General features: G+C 35.4%; 8 protein-coding genes across 8 annotated transcripts; 5 read left to right on the forward strand and 3 right to left on the reverse strand. All coding sequences in view use genetic code 12, as the record gives it.

Moving 5' to 3' along the window:
- Window positions 1-1275: 1275 nt before the first annotated feature.
- J8A68_001181 (FLRT2) lies at window positions 1276-3568 on the reverse strand (the record flags this gene model as incomplete). The annotated part of the gene is made up of 2 exons (XM_049404807.1): window positions 1276-2055; window positions 2126-3568. The coding sequence occupies 2 exons, from the start codon at window positions 3566-3568 to the stop codon at window positions 1276-1278; spliced, it is 2223 nt and encodes a 740-aa protein (XP_049265357.1).
- Window positions 3569-4518: 950 nt separating this feature from the next.
- J8A68_001182 (nucleoside transmembrane transporter) lies at window positions 4519-5961 on the forward strand (the record flags this gene model as incomplete). The annotated part of the gene is made up of 1 exon (XM_049404808.1): window positions 4519-5961. The coding sequence occupies one exon, from the start codon at window positions 4519-4521 to the stop codon at window positions 5959-5961; it is 1443 nt and encodes a 480-aa protein (XP_049265358.1).
- A 165-nt stretch (window positions 5962-6126) lies between these two features.
- MUC1 (Muc1p) lies at window positions 6127-9483 on the forward strand (the record flags this gene model as incomplete). Its single annotated transcript, XM_049404809.1, has 1 exon — window positions 6127-9483. One exon carries the CDS (start codon window positions 6127-6129, stop codon window positions 9481-9483), a length of 3357 nt encoding a protein of 1118 aa, XP_049265359.1.
- A 187-nt stretch (window positions 9484-9670) lies between these two features.
- J8A68_001184 (DPH2) lies at window positions 9671-11413 on the forward strand (the record flags this gene model as incomplete). The annotated part of the gene is made up of 1 exon (XM_049404810.1): window positions 9671-11413. The coding sequence occupies one exon, from the start codon at window positions 9671-9673 to the stop codon at window positions 11411-11413; it is 1743 nt and encodes a 580-aa protein (XP_049265360.1).
- A 186-nt stretch (window positions 11414-11599) lies between these two features.
- On the forward strand, window positions 11600-12670 carry J8A68_001185 (uncharacterized protein; the record flags this gene model as incomplete). The annotated part of the gene is made up of 2 exons (XM_049404811.1): window positions 11600-11682; window positions 11746-12670. 2 exons carry the CDS (start codon window positions 11600-11602, stop codon window positions 12668-12670), a joined length of 1008 nt encoding a protein of 335 aa, XP_049265361.1.
- A 48-nt stretch (window positions 12671-12718) lies between these two features.
- SPC2 (signal peptidase complex subunit) lies at window positions 12719-13289 on the reverse strand (the record flags this gene model as incomplete). The annotated part of the gene is made up of 2 exons (XM_049404812.1): window positions 12719-13199; window positions 13261-13289. The coding sequence occupies 2 exons, from the start codon at window positions 13287-13289 to the stop codon at window positions 12719-12721; spliced, it is 510 nt and encodes a 169-aa protein (XP_049265362.1).
- A 577-nt stretch (window positions 13290-13866) lies between these two features.
- Window positions 13867-15762, forward strand: J8A68_001187 (uncharacterized protein; the record flags this gene model as incomplete). The annotated part of the gene is made up of 1 exon (XM_049404814.1): window positions 13867-15762. One exon carries the CDS (start codon window positions 13867-13869, stop codon window positions 15760-15762), a length of 1896 nt encoding a protein of 631 aa, XP_049265363.1.
- An 83-nt stretch (window positions 15763-15845) lies between these two features.
- J8A68_001188 (uncharacterized protein) lies at window positions 15846-17501 on the reverse strand (the record flags this gene model as incomplete). Its single annotated transcript, XM_049404815.1, has 1 exon — window positions 15846-17501. One exon carries the CDS (start codon window positions 17499-17501, stop codon window positions 15846-15848), a length of 1656 nt encoding a protein of 551 aa, XP_049265364.1.
- Between the last annotated feature and the right edge of the window lie 432 nt (window positions 17502-17933).

Below are 17933 nucleotides of genomic sequence, written 5' to 3' on the forward strand. Positions count from 1 at the left end.
TGAGATAGTTTATAATCGGGAATATATTGACTTTTCTGAGATTTTTGAGGTTCTGCGCTTGAAATCGTTGAACCTCGAGGCGCACCAGGTGCGTTGGACTGGTGCATTTCATGGTTAGTATCAGTCACGTTGCTCAAAATGCATGGTACAATACGCAATTTGTCAAATTATTCTCTCATAGAACTTCATTACCTTGGTGACATACCCGAGGGGACTTCGATCACATACTCCGCTATCCAATAACTTATTTGACTTTGGATAGTTTGGGTCGGAATAGATGGCTGTGGCGGAAAGTAAAGAAGATAAAGCACAAATTCAAAGGGATGTCCTCTTTAAAAACTTTGTGGATTCGAAATACGAAATATCGTGTTGTTCATTCTTCTTGGGGTAATAAATATATCAGAATTCCTTGATCTCAGTGGAAATATCTCAAATTGAAGAGTATCAAAACGGTCTATTACATCCTGAAATATCAATCGGTTGAATAAACACATATTTGGGATCAGGATTTGCGTTTTATGCTTATCTCGTCAGGCCATTGCATATTATTTGGACTTGTTTAGCTAGACCCGCACAAATACCACAACTATTCAAACATTTTGAACGTAACATTTCAAATAAGAAGTTAAACAAAGAACTCATTGAATTTGCACTTCGAATATAATACGTAGTCAATGTAGTAAACATGAATTTAAAATAGAAGTAACTCTAGTGTGCATTTGCAGCCAAAAAAAATATTATTTAGAGAAAATACATTTAACAAATCAACTAATGGCTTAGAAAAACAGACTCAAATGGATAAGTTCAAACTTTGTGAAACCGGAATTTTCAAAACAATTCTGCCCATTGCCAAAGGTTTCTCTGATGAGGACCAAAGCAAGCAGATGTATTACATTCTTTCCCAAGAAATAATTACTTTCTGTATAATTTATGGATTGTCATTTTCATGACATAGAACCCTTTTAAAACCACCCCTCTCATCAGGACAGCTTTACACCTTGGTGAACGCAAAAACCGACCAAGCATAAATCCGTAATTCTTGTTTATAAAAGAGTGGCATGTTGAGGGTAATGAAGGGTATATTGCATTGGGGTCTTATTGTAGTTGCAACTTTGACCAAAATTGGAATTGTCAAAAAAAAAAAAATTAAATCGTTCTGCATAAAAAATAATTTTGTTTAAAAAAATATTTAAAGTAATATTGGAAAGCTCATATAATACAATAATCTAATTGGAGTAAATCTAAACAAAGGGAGTTACACCACCTGTTTCTGCTTTATGAAAAATTCAAGAAACTAACTTCTCCTTCATTAATGTACTCTTGAAGCTCACGATCCAAGAATAGCTCAACCATGTTTGGGCTCGACGATTTGAGCTGGTCCACAATAATTTGTATATCTGTCATTTCTCGATTTCCACCTAAGCAGACTTCCTGTAGTTGACAACAGTTCAGAAGGCCGAGCTTCAGAGCTACTCCCTTTTGTAGATGGTTATTAGAGAGATTCAAGCTAATCAAAGATGATGGGAAATTTAACATGTTCGCCTGGTCTGACTGGAGATAATTCGCGATGTCCTTCTGTCTAGAAACCAGGCTGTTTGGTTTTGGAAGATCTCTCGACTGGCGTACCAAACCTAACGTGCCTGACATTATTAACTTACGCAAGTTTTTTAGTTCTGAAAACACATTTGGAGTGGAAACTGCGGAAATCGGATTCTCATCAAGACGTAAATATTGTAAGGACAATGGAAATATATTGTTCTCTAATCGTGAGATTTTGTTATTCAGTAAATCCAAAGCCTCAAGGTTCTTATAAGCTCTTAAATGAAGTTCCTCAAAAGTATCAGATGTAACCTTGCACCGTTTTAAATATAATTCCTTAATTAGTGGAGGGAATGCATTTGCAGCTATACTTAAGGAACCACCAGAATCGTGTCGGTAACGAGGGCCAGAAATAGAAAGCACCTCAACAGAAGCAGGAAGCAGAAAACAAGAATTATCCAAGCTTTCAAAGTAAGATTCTGAAAATTGCACCAGTTTCAAATTTGGTGCGTCAATCTTGACTTTTTTTAAGCTTCCAATATTGGTTTACTTCGAAAATCTTCAAAGTTGATGGAAATATACATACAAGTTCTTCTGTGTCTGACCAATCAAGTTTAAGTTGAACTAAATTTCCAAGTTCAAGGAAATTCACCGATTTAAGAGAAACCCTATTCTTTAAAGTCATTTTTTGTAACGATTTGGGGAATGTGATTCCGTCTATTGTATCAAGCAATAGGTGCAATTCAACAAGAGAAGAAGGAAATCTTGTAACCGACCAATCTTCTTTCGCGTAGCCTTTCCGCTGCCAAATTTTCTCCATTCCAGTCCGTTCATTTACAATTGACAATGCCCTTAATGATTCGGGAAATATCAAAAGCTTAGGAGTATAGTGAATTTGAAAAGTTCTAAGTAGGAGAGCCCGTAGGTTGTTAGGAAGACTCAAATTGCCACGCACAGTTCCAAGTGGCTCCCAAGGTTCCGCGTTGGTGCAAAGATGAAAGAAAGTTATTTCAAGGTTTTGTAAGTTATCAGGGAAGTTCGTTCTCTTTGAAAAGATCTTGGTCTTTTCACATAGCTCACCATGTTCGATCCGGAACTCTTTTAGATTAGTGTATTGTTCTATACTATCCAAGCTTTCAATGTTTATTTTAAAATCATCACCGATTGAACCCATCATACGTACTCGTTCGATTCCAAGAGGAAATTTGAACCTGTCCAATCTATTCAAGGGATTGAAACAGTCAAAAACAATTTCTTTCAAATTTTCTAGATAGGAAACATCCAATTTGTCGAAATCATCAGTAAATAGTTGCAAAAACTCTAAACTTAATGGTAAAGGAGGCAACGGGCTCTCGGATAAGTCTATACGCACAAATCTTAATCTTTGCAAGTTTGGAAACAAACTGGGGAGATTCTCCAAACTGGGCCCCAGTAATTCAAGCACTTTGACATTTTCACCCCAACCTTGCTTGATAAGGTTAACAAGGAAATCATCAGTGATTTTATTGTCCAAAATCTTCCTGACATATTCTTTTGGGATGTCGCAAACTCTTTGAATAGTTAGTCCGAATGAAAGATCAATCCGTGGTAATTGATTTAACAAGTGAGGATAACGTTTATAAAGCCAACCCAACTGTTCCACCAGGACAAAATGAACAACCTTAGGTCTAAATTCAGTTCTTGATTTTGTAAATTGGACAAAATCATTGACTCGCCATGCCTTATATGAACAGTTGTTAACTTGAAAAAGGAAGCTTGGTAGTGACTGGTACCTTTTCAAACTTGAAAACGATTCGTAACCTTTTGGGCCCATATCCTCCCAACACAGTGTATATGAAGAGATAATCTCAATATATGCATAAAGTCTATTTAGAGCATAATTTCCTATGAGTGGTAAGTCAATACAATTTTCCAAACAATCATCAGGTAAATAGTAAATTATACGATCAATTACTTCTGAGGGAAGATTAAATAGTTTACTACTAATCCTTCGTTTCTTTGATTGTGGTTGTCCATATTCTTTAACCATATTGTATAATATATGTATTTCGAAATGGGGACTCGATTGATTTGTAAAAATGTTGATTATGAAACAATTTGAAAACAAAAATTAAGTGAAGGTTATTTTTCAATTTGTTTCTTTCTTTCCCGTTATTGTTAAATTTTCAGCCACAATTTTAGACGAAAACATTTCAATAGGGTGCATAAATAATAAAATATTTTTTAATGTCTAAGTAAAAAATATTTAATTAATGTAATGAAATTACTGATTTGAAGAAAGTTGATTGATTGGTGAATACATTCTAATAACGAAGTTTAAAGAACGATATACAAATCATAATTTGGTACAAGTTTCATATGGCTACTTATTATTTTCACAAAACAAGTTATTTTTCCGTAATACTATTTGCCAGCATCAATCATACAATTAGTCCATAATTCTAGCTAAATAAATTCAATATAGTAGGTAATCTCCAATGCTTCTCGTATGGGTGTATGTCTATTCCAGTCCAGAGGAACCAGGAAACCACCCGGCGAGTCAATTCATCTTTAGTAAGAAGGACCAACATGCAAAATGAATATGGAGATAGTAATTAACTACCAAAAAATCAATTGTTGGAATTAATAAATATAATCCTGCAAAACCATTGGCTGATAAATATTGTCTTATTATTCTTAAAACGTATTAACTATGTCTGAATACATATGAAATTGCTACTTGTAGTATACTATGTGCTTGGCTAATGATCAACTGATTTTTATCCACAATTACACTACCCTCGTTATTTCATTTGCTCCGGTGATGACGACGCGTCAATCTCTCGTAGTAGGGTAGTGTACCCATTAACAATCTAACATCACTGATTGCTTCTATTGAACATATTATATACCCTTGGCAACCCTCGTATATAAATAGATAGATAAATAGACACAGTGTCACAAGAAACACAACAAGATATAGATATCCCATTAGAGGACATGACTATTAATCACAAGTCAACCGACAATAATCATACTACAGCACAAGATGATGATGATCGACCAGGTCATCATCATCACCACCATCACCATCATTCAGGACATGATCCAATTATATTCAAACTAGGTAATCTCGTCACATTCAAATTATCCCAACTCAAGTACTTCACATTCACAATGATTGGTATTGCATTATTATGGCCTTGGAATTGTTTCTTATCAGCATCAGAATATTATGCGGAAAGATTTTTAAATACGCCATCATTAATAAAAGTATATAGTTCAACAATGATGTCAGTATCTACAATTACTTCAATGGTTTATAATTTCTATTTATCACAAACTCAAAGTAATGTTAATTATAATTATAGAGTAAATACGGGATTATCTATAACAATTGGTATTTTCCTTATAATGGCATTTTCATGTATTTCTGATTGGTTTATCAAGATGAATGATACGGCGTTTTTCACAATATTAATGTTTATGGTATTATTATCCGCTATGGCTACTTGCTTAGCTCAGAATGGTACTATGGCTATTGTTAATGTTATGGGTGGGATTTATGCTAATGCAGTTATGGTTGGACAAGCCGTTGCTGGAGTATTACCTGCTACTGCATTAATTATTTCAGTATTAACATTAGGTGATAAAACAGTTACTCCTCAAGAATATATTGAAAAGAATTTTGGTGTCTTTGCATATTATATTACCGCAAGTTTGGTTTCAATTTGTTCAATATTGTTATTATATTGGACTTCTTATCATAAAAATGAAATTGCATATGAAACTTTAAATAGATTAATGGAAGAGGGAAGTGCTCAGGCTGAGGCTGAAGAAAGTGAAAGTATTGATGATGATGAATATATTGAACCAATTCATAAACAAAAGAAATACGTTTCATTTGCATTATTATGGTCAAAATTAAATTATATTGTAATGACAATCTTTTTAACATTTTCAATCACATTAATATTCCCAGTATTTGCAGCTACAGTTGAATCAACTCATACTAATTCTAATTTCAAATTATTCCACAAAAGCATCTTTATTCCATTTATTTATTTAGTATGGAATATGGGGGATTTATTAGGTAGAATATTATGTGGATATCCAACCCTAAAAATGTTAATTAAAGACCCAAAAGTATTAATAGTATATTCAATATCAAGATTAATATTCATTCCATTGTTTCTTACATGTAACGTCCATCCCAAGAATGCAAGAGCATTAATTAATTCTGATTTATGGTATATTACTTTGCAATTCTTATTTGGCTTGTCAAATGGACAATTATGTACTTCTAGTTTTATGATTATTGGAGAGTATTGTGATAATGATGATGAAAAGGAAGCCGCTGGTGGGTTTTCGGTTGTCTTTTTGAGTGTTGGTTTAGCATTTGGAAGTATATTTAGTTATTTATTAGTATTATTCATTGCATAACACTACGGTGGTGCTACCATGTGTTACCCATGATTTCCTAATTGGGATTTCGTCAATTTACGGACAGAAAAAATAAATTTATAATTTGACACATAATTTAAATCAATCACAATTATTCTTCTTCTTCTTCGTCTATCTAATTGTAATAAAGCCAAAGAGGGTAGAATGTCATTTTGGGATAACAATAAAGATAAGTTCAAGTCAGCAGGTAAATCAATTGGCCATGGTGCAAAATCAATTGGAAAAGCAGGTGTAAACACATACAAAAAACATGATGCTAAACGTAAAGGTGTAGAATACGTTGATCCATCAACTCAACAACAATCTCAACCAGTAGACAATACACCACAACCAATGCAACCACTACAACCACCTAGTCAGATGCAGTTGCCCCCAAGTGATCAGTTACGCTCTTTACCTCCACCACCAAAGAGAAATGTCCCCGCACTTAAAGTAGGAGAAGCTTTGCAGTACGTTGCCCCTTCTGGTGCCGTGCCACAATATCAACAACAACAACAACAACAACAACAACAACAACAACAACAACAACAACAATTTCAGCAACAACAACAACAACCTACTCCACCAGCTTATGATGGTACCCAACAACAACAACAACAACTCCAACAACCGGGATATGAACAACCTCAACCAGGCTATGGACAACCTCAACAGCCTACGTATCAGCAGCCGCAACAACCTGCATATCAGCAACTTCAACAGCCTACGTATCAGCAGCCTCAACAACCTGCATATCAGCAACCTCAACAGGCTTATCAACAACCTGAACAACCTCAACAGCCAGTATATCAGCCACCTCAGCAACCTCAACAGCCAGTATATCAGCCACCTCAGCAACCTCAACAGCCAGTATATCAGCCACCTCAGCAACCTCAACAGCCAGTATATCAGCCACCTCAGCAACCTCAACAGCCAGTATATCAGCCACCTCAGCAACCTCAACAGCCAGCATATCAACTGCCACTGCCTGGGTTTCAACAACAACAAGCGCAACCAAACTATCAAAGACCATCCCCACCAGTCCCAGCTGTTGGTATGCAAGAACCAGCAGCACAACCCCAACCACCACAATCATTTCAAGATCGATTTTCTCAACAGTTGGCTAATTCAGTGGCACAGCAAGCAACTCAACAAATCGGTCTGCAAATCAGTCAGAAATATAATCAAATCGCCCACCCAAATCAACAACAACAACCAGTACAACAACCTCAACCAGCTATTCAACAGCAACAACCTGGAGTAGAAGGACAGCCACAGTCGTTTCAACTGCAATTTAGTCAGAAATTGGCGGATTCAGTGGCAAAGCAGGCAACTCAACAGATTGGTCTGCAGATCAGTCAGAAGTATATTCTGGTTGTGCATCCTAATCAACCACCAGTGGATCAACAGCAGCAACAGCAGGTACAGCAGGTACAGCAACCAGTGCAACAGCAATATGGACAGCCAGCCCAGCAACTGCAACAATACGGACAGCCTCAACAACAGCAATATGGACAACCGGTTCAACAACCTCAACCAGTACAATATGGACAAACGGTTCAACAACCTCAACCACAACAACCAGTACAATATGGACAGCCGGTTCAACAACCACAACAAAATGGGCAACCAGTTCAACAGCAATATGGACAAACACCAGTACAAACTGCTGCTCCGCTTCCTCAAAGATCAGTTCCACCTGTTCCTCCAGTCCGTAATCCTAGTGGCCAATTACCAGCTCAAGTCCAGCCTACACCTCCTGCAGTTAGTTATGATAATCCGTACCATACTCCACCTGTCAGTCAACCAGTTCAACCAGTAGCGCAATATGAACAAGCAGTAGAGCCACAACAACCAGTATTTCAAGAACCTCACCATATACCAAAACCAGCACCGGATCCAACTCAATTTATCCCACCACCAGTTCGTAGAGATAGGGATGCAAGTTCCAAACCACCAACTTTAAGTAGAACTGATACTACTACAACTACTTCACTGCAATCAGTTTCACCAAATCCGGCAGTTCGAGTAGCAGCAGCACGACCTCCTCAACCGGCCAGATCAAGTGCTCCAACAGTTGATTCGATCAAATTTGCCCCACCTCCAAGCATATATCGTGGTCCTAATGATGCCCCAGGAGGACATCCACGTCCAGATAAGACTGTATCCCCAGCAGTGGCAGTATTATCTGACAGACATGAATCAGTTTCTCCACCTGTGGTGAAGGCTAAACCACCAAAGCCAAAGAAATTACAAGTTGAAAATACTAGTCATTCGCCAAGTCCAGTCGCAGCTGCAAATATGGGGTTGAATTTAAATGCGTTCCCTCCAGCACCACCAAGATATTCAGCCACTCCTGAAAAGGAAGAAGAAAAGGTTGAAGTTTCACATAAGAAAGCACCGCCTCCTAAGCCGATGAAGAAGGTGACTACTGGTGATACCAAACCGACCAAGCCAATGAAGAAACCAAGTATTGTTGCTACGACTCAGCAGAGCGATGTTTCTGATGAGTTGAATAATATTCTTAGTAGAAGGAAAGTCAAACTGGAATCGCCACAAGAAGTGTCCAGTCCCGAAGTTAAGCCAAAACCTACAGTTCCGGCTTATCATCATACTGTTCCAAAACCACCTCCTGCGAGAGCTATCAGTCCTGCAATTTCAAAGTCGCCATCGCCGCCTCCACCACCTCCGAGGAGTTATACCCGTGCTGCTGTCGCGGTCCCACCTCCACCACAACCACAACCAATACAACCTACTGGTCCACCACAGCTTGATTTAGAACTTCATACAGCATGGTATGCCAACACATCCGGTTCGTTAGAATTACCAAAGTCCCTCCGAGGACTCAATTACAACACCAGTTATTCGATGCGAGGAACTTCTCATTCAAGAACCGTCACCGCCAGACTCAAAGACCTTTCAATCATCTCATATACATTCACATGGAACACTAATGATATAGTTAACGTCCAAACCTCCATATCCAAATATGTTCCATCTCCAATCACAAGTCGAATCCCAACTCAGGAAGAACTTATTGAGAATAATAATCGATTTGATGAATATGTCGCCTCTTGGGCCCAACATAATTATGGACAAACCGTTGGCAGAGGGGAATGTTGGGATCTTGCCAAAGAGGCCTTGGAAAAGGGATGTGGGAAGCATGCTTTCGTGCTGAGCTATACACATCACGGATATCCTATCTTGCAGCTCAAAAATAATGGAAATGGCATTGAGAATATAGATGGAAGAGGACAGTTGGATGAAGTGAGAAGAGGTGATATTATTCAGTTTAAGTCTTGTCTGTTTTATAATCCCGCTTTGAGGAGGACTCAGACTGTAGGTGCGCCTGATCATACTAGTGTGGTTGTGGGCAGAGATGGGGAGAAGGTCTTGGTGTTGGAACAGAATGTAAATGGGGTTAGGAAGGTTATGGATGGGGAGTATGTTTTGGGTGATTTGACGGGGGGTGAGGTTGTGGTGTATAGAGTCATGCCTGCTGAATGGGCTGGTGAGTTATAGAGGTGTTGTTAATTAACTTTAGATGTTTGTATATTAGAGATCTTATAAATTAAATTGTGCGTATAATTCTTTGAATGTAAATTTGTAGATATTATTTTGTGAGATGAGGTTTTGAAATATTTTTTTTTTTGGTTTATATAAATGGATCAATCAATTGATAAATATTACTAATACTGGAAGATACGCCATGGCAACAAGTGAAGAGATAGTAGCACCTTCATTATCAACATATCAAGATGAATCTACCTTCATCACTTTTGATGAAATTAAATCAACCAAAAAGGAAAGACCTTATCTCGGATTACAGAACCCTGATGACCCCGAAGAATTAAAATCAAAAATATATGAATATTATTCTCTAACTGAGCTTATCAAATTCTTAAATCAGAAGCAAGAAGATGGAGAAGTTAGATATAAGCGAATAACCCTTCAGTTTCCAGACAGTTTGATTCCTGATTCAGCTACTATTGTCTATGAACTTCAACGGGAATTACGACTTGAAGTAACCCCTTCATCATCAACACCAGTTGAATCCAATGAGTCATGCGGATGCGGAAATCAGAGTCAATGTGATAATAAAAGTAGCAGAGAATCAGGACAAAGGTTGTGGATATTAGCAGACACATCATATTCTTCTTGTTGTGTAGATGAAGTTGCTGCCGAGCATGTCCATAGTGATTTGGTTGTTCATTTCGGTGATGCTTGTTTGAATGATATTGACAAATTACCAGCGGTTTATATATTAGGAAAACCCAAGGTTGATCTAGACAAGTTGTTGGAACAATTTAAGTCGAGATATGAGGATAAACAAGGGAAGATTGTTCTTATGGCCGATGCTCCACATACTTGGATCTTTCATGATTTGTATAATTGTTTAAAAGATGAATATCCAAATGTTGTAATTGCAGATCTATACATCAACCCAAACTCAAAAGCCAACATAATTGGCTATACTCCATCCACCACTACCACCTCCACTGGACTCCAAAAATTCAACCGTCAATTCCTGATCGACAACAACGAAGTCGACTTCTCAGAATATGACCTCTTCCACATTACCCAACCAGCCACACCACGTCTTCTCCAACTCACAACCACCTTCTCATCTGTCACAATATTTCACCCAACCACCAACACCACCACCCAGGGACCCTATCCGAACCTCATGCGTCGATACAAGTTCATGCATATCGCTCGATCAGCAGGCACAGTCGGACTCCTAGTCAACACCCTTTCGCTAACCCATACCAAAACTCTAATCCAATCCATTGCTCAAAAAGTGAAATCAGCGGGGAAGAAACATTATGTATTCGTGGTTGGAAAACCGAATGTAGCAAAATTGGCCAATTTTGAAAGTGTGGATATTTGGTGTGTTGTAGGATGTGATCAAGGAGGGATTGTTGTAGATGAGACAAATGAGTATTTTAGACCGATTGTCACGCCATATGAGTTGGTGTTGGCCTTGAGTGACGAATTAACCTGGACTGGGAAGTGGATTGTCGATTATAAGAGTGTATTGGAGAATTTACAGGAGGTTCAAGAGGAGGAAGGGGATGAGGGTGATGAAGGTGATGAGGATGAGGACGCTCCGCCGGAGTTTGATGCTGTTACCGGAAGAATGGTGAGTACTTCTAGACCATTGAGACAGATTAATCATTTAATGATATCTGCAACTGAAGAAGAGGAAGATGGCAATAGTAATACCAAGCAATTGGTAGAGAAGTTTTCTAATGTCGTTGCAATTAAGAATACTATATCTACTTCTGCTATTCATTTACAAAATAGACACTGGAGTGGATTAGGAAGTGATTTTCAAGAGAACAATAATGAAAGCGATGAGGAAGGTGAAGGTGATGAGGGTACATTGGTAGAAGAAGGTAGAGGTGGTATAGCTAGAGGATATGACTTTGATAGAGATGTACATCTGTAGATATATAGTTAATAGATAATATTATCACATGCTTATAATATTTTTTTCTTTCAATTCCTCGAGGTACTGTACTTTCAAAATTGAGATGATGATCAAATGATGATACAAACAACTTTACTCTTCTTAAGTTTTTATTATTGCTATAACAGTATTAGCTATCCAACACAAAGAGAAATGTTAAATTAAATGACATTCATATCAATAGATAATATTCTAAACATATTAGCTTCAAATGCTAAGTTTATTATGCTAATAGAATGTATAATTGCGTATGTGTCACCCAACAAACCAATCCATAAGGAAGTATACTAACAACAAAAACATGAGTATAGATTCCTTGCTAGAAAGACTAGTCTAATACCATTGTATATATTCCTCATTACTATTAAGATTATTATACTTGGACATTTCTGTGCTAATTATAACTTGCCATTAAAAGATTGGAATCATATAAATAATAAAGATATTGCATTAATAACGGGTGGATCAAATGGATTGGGTTTAGAAATAGTAAAAGCATTACTTATGAAAAGGGTGACCGTTTATGTATTTGATGTTACTCCGCCCTCATTGGTTAAAGAAGATGAGAAGTTAATTTATATCAAATGTGATATTGGAAATGAAGATGAATTACAATATCAAACACAACGAATAATTCAAGATTTAAATAGCACCCATAGACATATTTCAATCTTGATTAATAATGCAGGAATAAGAGATAACAAATCATTATTAAACCTAAAAGAATCAAGAATTAAATCGATGTTTAATGTGAATATAATGTCACAAATATGGATCCTTAGAAATGTGGTTAATAATCATCTTGAATATGTTCAATTGCAAGACCCTACAGCAAGATTATTCGTTGTGACAGTTTCGTCAATATTGGGGACATTAGCTCCAAAGAATTTATCAGTATATGCAGCAACTAAAGCAGCTTCAATACTGTTACATGAAGCATTTGTACAAGAATTAAAAGAATACCAAAACACGATTAGATTATTATTGGTAACTACAGGACAATTAGATACTGGGATGTTTAAAGATGTTATACCTTCAAAAGAATTTTTTGCACCAATTGTTAATCATATTAAATTAGCAAATCAAATTGTTGAATATATTGATATTGGATATAGTGGAACTTTATGTCAACCATTTTACGCCAATTTCTTACCAATGGTTAGAACTTTCCCTACAAATTTACAAGAATTTTGTAGAAGGATATCTGAAATGGATGAAAAGATTAAAGATAGTTGAAATATTCTATTGACAGTGTACATCTTCTATAGACAATAGTATGGACTTTTATTGACTCTTTTTTTGTAAATCTTGTTCAATTAATTTCATGAAGGCATTTGAATTGAAATAACCTAATTGATCATAAAACTCTTTAAATTGATATTCATTAGTTACGGTTGTAATATCATTAAAAGTAATTGAAATATTATAAATTGGATCATACTTGGTAGACCAAGTAGTAATAGTCACTTTGTCTTTATTCTTCTTATAACCAATATATTTAACATTCTTATATTTATAATTAACCAATGTCAATATAATATTAATTAAACCATATAATACCACCCCAATCACGGTAATTGAATACATTTCAAATAATTTCAATTTATAAACCTTTTCAATTCCAAATAAACCACCAGCAATTATTACAGTAGCTAATCCTAATCCTAACTTAAGATCAATTAACCCAAATGATTCTTTATAATCAAATTGACTCATTATATATCCTAATTGTTCATCAGTATGTTGACGTAAATCATGAACGGAACTATAGCAGGTTTGTTAGTATGGAATATTGTTACTACGATTGATTAATATGGAATACATACTTTAAGTTGACTTTCTTATTCTGTGACATTGCGTGTTTCTCTTTTGTTGTTTGTGTGTGTCTAATGGAATTGGTTAATAGATTGGGAAGTAGTATCTGTTTATGGTTGTAAAAACCTATGAGTTGGAGGTTTTTGAAAAATTATGGCAAGTTTACAGTTTAATAACTTAACATGCAAATATATTAAAAACATGTAAAAGTGTAAAATCTAGTTATATTTACAGGTTAAGGGTTTCCTTTTTTCTCTTTCGATTTTTTATCACAACTTTTCTAACAACCACTTATTTAAGTACAGACCCTTTTACTGTCTCTCTTTGTCTGTCTCTCTCTAAAGAAATAAGAGAGAAAGAAGAAGAAAGAGGAAGAAAGAAAGAAGAAGAAGAGGTTAACCACACACACTTATTATTTGCACATTCAATAAGTTCTTTATCCATCACTCATTGAAACAAGACTTTGAACACCCTTTGTCAAAGAGTGTGATATTGAACATCCTAATATGAATATAAGCTGATACAAATCTACTTGTATAACATTATTAATAGACACATATATATAAATGATAAGCACTCATACACCTACATCTAATCCCACTACACCTACGACTACAATGGCTAAAGACGATTCTAATCTGCTGTCGTATAATAATAACAACGTGGGATCATCATCCTCCTCATCTCAACAACAACAACAACAAAACCAGCAAGGTAAACAAATTAAACAACAGAGAAGATCAAGACATCATAAATCTAAATATCCTCCTCGTAATGATATTAACTTACAAATTGAAACTCAATTAAAACAGCAATCCGTTGTTAAAAGACCAAATGGTGGTAATTCACGTAAGAATCAAATTTCAATTAATCATTTATTGGATTTCCAATCTTATAAAGATCTGGAAGAATACCAATCTAATAAATCAAAAAGACGTGGCAGTGGAACTAGAAATAATTACAATAACAAATTTTATCAACCTCCAAAAATTCAATTAACTGGAATGAAATTTATAAATGTAAATTATAAATTTGTAATTGATAATAGAAAACAATATCGTATTCAACAATTAGATCCAAATATTCCAGTAGATATTGAAGATATCATTCGTATAATTGTTCCCAAGGGAAATGCTTGTCCTATTTGTTTAGCTGATGATCCAATTGCTCCCCGGATGATTACTTCATGTGGTCATATAATTTGTTTAAAATGTGTTTTGTCATTATTAGAAAGTGAAGTTCCCAAGGCTAAAAAAACAGAATCTTCGGCAATTATTGAAAAATATCGTGATTGTCCATTATGTTCTTGTGTTATTCGAAAGAAAGAATTAAAACCAGTATTAATAAATACTCATATTGATGAACGATTTGAAACCCCCAAAGTTAATAATGATGTTATATTAACATTAATGAATAGACAACAAAATAAAATATTGGCAATCCCTCGTGCATTATCTCAAGAATTTAGTACTGATGATTTCCCTGATATTATGAGTCATGAATTAATGCAATATTCTCGAATTTTTAAAGGTGATTCACAATATTTATTAAATATGTATCAACAAGAAAAACTTGACATTCAAAAAGCTTATGAAGAAGAGAAATTAATGTATGGAGATGATAATCCTATTCTTTTGAAAAAGGCAATCGATCATATCGATGATGAAATTGATCATTGGATGGCAAAATTATCAGCCCCAATACCTTCCACCCCGTCCCATTCACAAGAGGAAGACTCTAAGATCCATCATCATTCAGGTACTTTCTATTTCTACCAAACCGGTTTTAACGCCAATTGTATCTATGTCCTAGCTCCACTTGACATGAAACTACTCAAGACAACCTATGCATCCTATGAAAACCTTCCTTCAACAATCATAGCCAAGATTGAAAATATCAGATATGAAGAATTAAATTCCGAAACTTGTTCAAGTAAATATAAATATTTAAGTCATTTACCTTTGGGTACTCAAATTGGATTTTTGGAATGTAATTGGAATAAAAATGAATATATTAATCAAGAATCTTGGGAGACATATAAAGTTGATTTAATCAAACGGACTCAAAAATCTTTAAAGAAATTTAAGAAAGAAGAAAGGGATAAGAAGCGGGCGATGGATCAAGAAGAAATTAAGACTCGGAATTTTTATAATCGAGAGAATGGATTGGAGGATCATATGGATGATTATACGGGATATGTCACCGGAGGAGTTGGGGGACTTTCGATTATAGATAATCGAGATTTATTGCCTAGTTTAGAACGAGGTGAATCCAGTGCCGGTGATGGAACGGGTGGTTCGGCAATTACTGATTCGGAAATTGAGTATCAGACAACAGTATGGGGTACAAAGATACCAAAAGGAGATGCACCCCAAACCCCAGAAGAAGATATTGATGATGAGGATGATTGGGATGCTGAAGAGATGATACGAAAGGCAAAAGAGGAAATGAACAGACAACAACAACAAGGAAAGAAGAAAAAGAAAAAGAAGTTGATTCTTCTATCTTCATGATTACATAATTACACTTACCAAAAAAAAATGCATAAACTATATAATTACTTATTTATATTATTATTATTATTAGTACATACCCTTTATAAATATTTATAATCATCTTCGTATCTAATTTCTGAATCTTCATAAATCAAAGGTCTTATGAAATAAAATACGGCTCCTAATATCAATACTCCAGTTCCTATAACTGGGAACATCCAATATGGAATATCTAATGATTTATAATTTGGTGGAGGTACAAATGGAAATAATGCCAAAAAGATATTTGCAATCAAAAAGATCGCCACTCCAATAAATGGTACAGAAATTACCTTCTTAGGTATAGTTGCTTCCGATAAATCTGCAGTACTTACTCTTAATAAATGATCATGTTCAGAATGTCTCCTTCTAGGAGTATATTCTCTCACTTCTTCATCACCCATATATGATTCAATAGAATTTATATCTGAATCCTCTTCCAAATCCTCCAATAATGATTTCGAATGATCAATTGGATTAAATTCCCCCCATTCTTCTTTTCGTTTGTTTAATTTAAGATAGATTAATCCAAGGGTTAACAAAATATTAATCCAAGTTCCAGGATAAATATATAAATTAACAATAAATTCATAAATCTCAGTTGATGGCGGGAGGACCAATATCAACACGGTGATTATCCAATGTAATAATAATGCATGATTTAGGTTTTGGAAATAGGATGAAAATGGGATATAATTATTATATGCCAATTCTTGATTAACTACACTATGAGCATATGAAACTACCAATACATTACCTAGATTTGAAAATGAAATTAATATTGGTAATAATCGACTTGTAATACTTTCTCCAAAGACTTTATTGAAAAATATCCCGGCGATTAGGACTCCACTTGATAAGATTTCTTCCTTTGGTATGACTATAAGATATGCGATAAGGACCAAAAAATATAATGAAGTAGTTAGAAGAACCGCTAATGGAGCAGCAATGGTTAGGATATGATAAGGATTATCCACTTCATTTAAAACATAATTAACATTTTCCCATCCTTTGAATGAATATATAACTTCCAACAACGCCACCGAAATTGAATAACTATTTGGTTTCATATCCTCATGAAACTTCCACACATCGGTGAAATTATCCGTCTTGGCCACACCCTTCAACCCACCAATGGCAACCAACCCACCAATCCCAATAATCAATACCAATATCAATATCTTAAACACCCCTAAAAAATTAAACAACCGAGTCCCCTGATTAGGATATCGTATATGTAAAAAGATACAAAATGAAATACACCCCACCCCAATCAATTTCACCAATCTATCATCAATCGAATCCCCATCATGTCTACCAGTGTAGGCATACATCATATATTTCCCAAATGCATAACTATTCCCCGACGAAAATCCCAACAACACAATCAGAAACGAATAAACACATCCCATTAATCCTTTGGGGAATTTAAATACTCGTAGTAAATAATTCAATTCTCCACCATTTTTAAATGGAAGATTGAGGGCGAATTCTAAATAGATTAATAATCCACAAAATATAATAATCCCACCCAAAAGGAATAATGAAAGGAATAGACCGACATTCCCGTTGGTGTATTGGAAGATTGGAGATGGGTTCAGAAATATACCTGTCCCGATGATTTTATTGACAATTAGGGATATACATGATAAAGTACCAAGTTTTTCTTTAGGTGTTTTGCCGAAGATTGATGAATGGATGGATGTAGTGTCTCCCATTGGAATGTCATTTGATAGAAAAAGAAACTGAAATAAAGTGTGGAAAGTTTTGGTTGGAAAGAAGTGTTTTTGAATGTAATTGAATGATTGAATTTTTATTGCTGCTGATAAGAATGTTGCATTATCACGTGAGACCGGCTTTTTTTCTCCGAGGTTGGAATTCATTTAGTGTAACTTACAACAAAGTGGTGGGGATACTCCTCAAAGCCACACAATGTTCAACCGCTGCCGAGATCCTCGCGTCGCAAGTATCCCTAGGGGGTAAATATTGTAAGGATACCCATACAATCCATTTTAGTAGTGTAGATAGTAACATGATTATGAATAATATGGAGCTTGAAAATGAAAAGAATACAGTCGATCCTGAGGATGCATAACAAACGAAAAATATGATCCCAGCAGTAACAAAACGGAGAAACATAATTAGTCTAT

This window comes from Hemisphaericaspora subhashii (assembly GCF_019202705.1).
Source record: "Hemisphaericaspora subhashii strain CBS 10753 chromosome Unknown scaffold1, whole genome shotgun sequence".
NCBI lineage: Eukaryota > Fungi > Ascomycota > Pichiomycetes > Serinales > Debaryomycetaceae > Hemisphaericaspora > Hemisphaericaspora subhashii.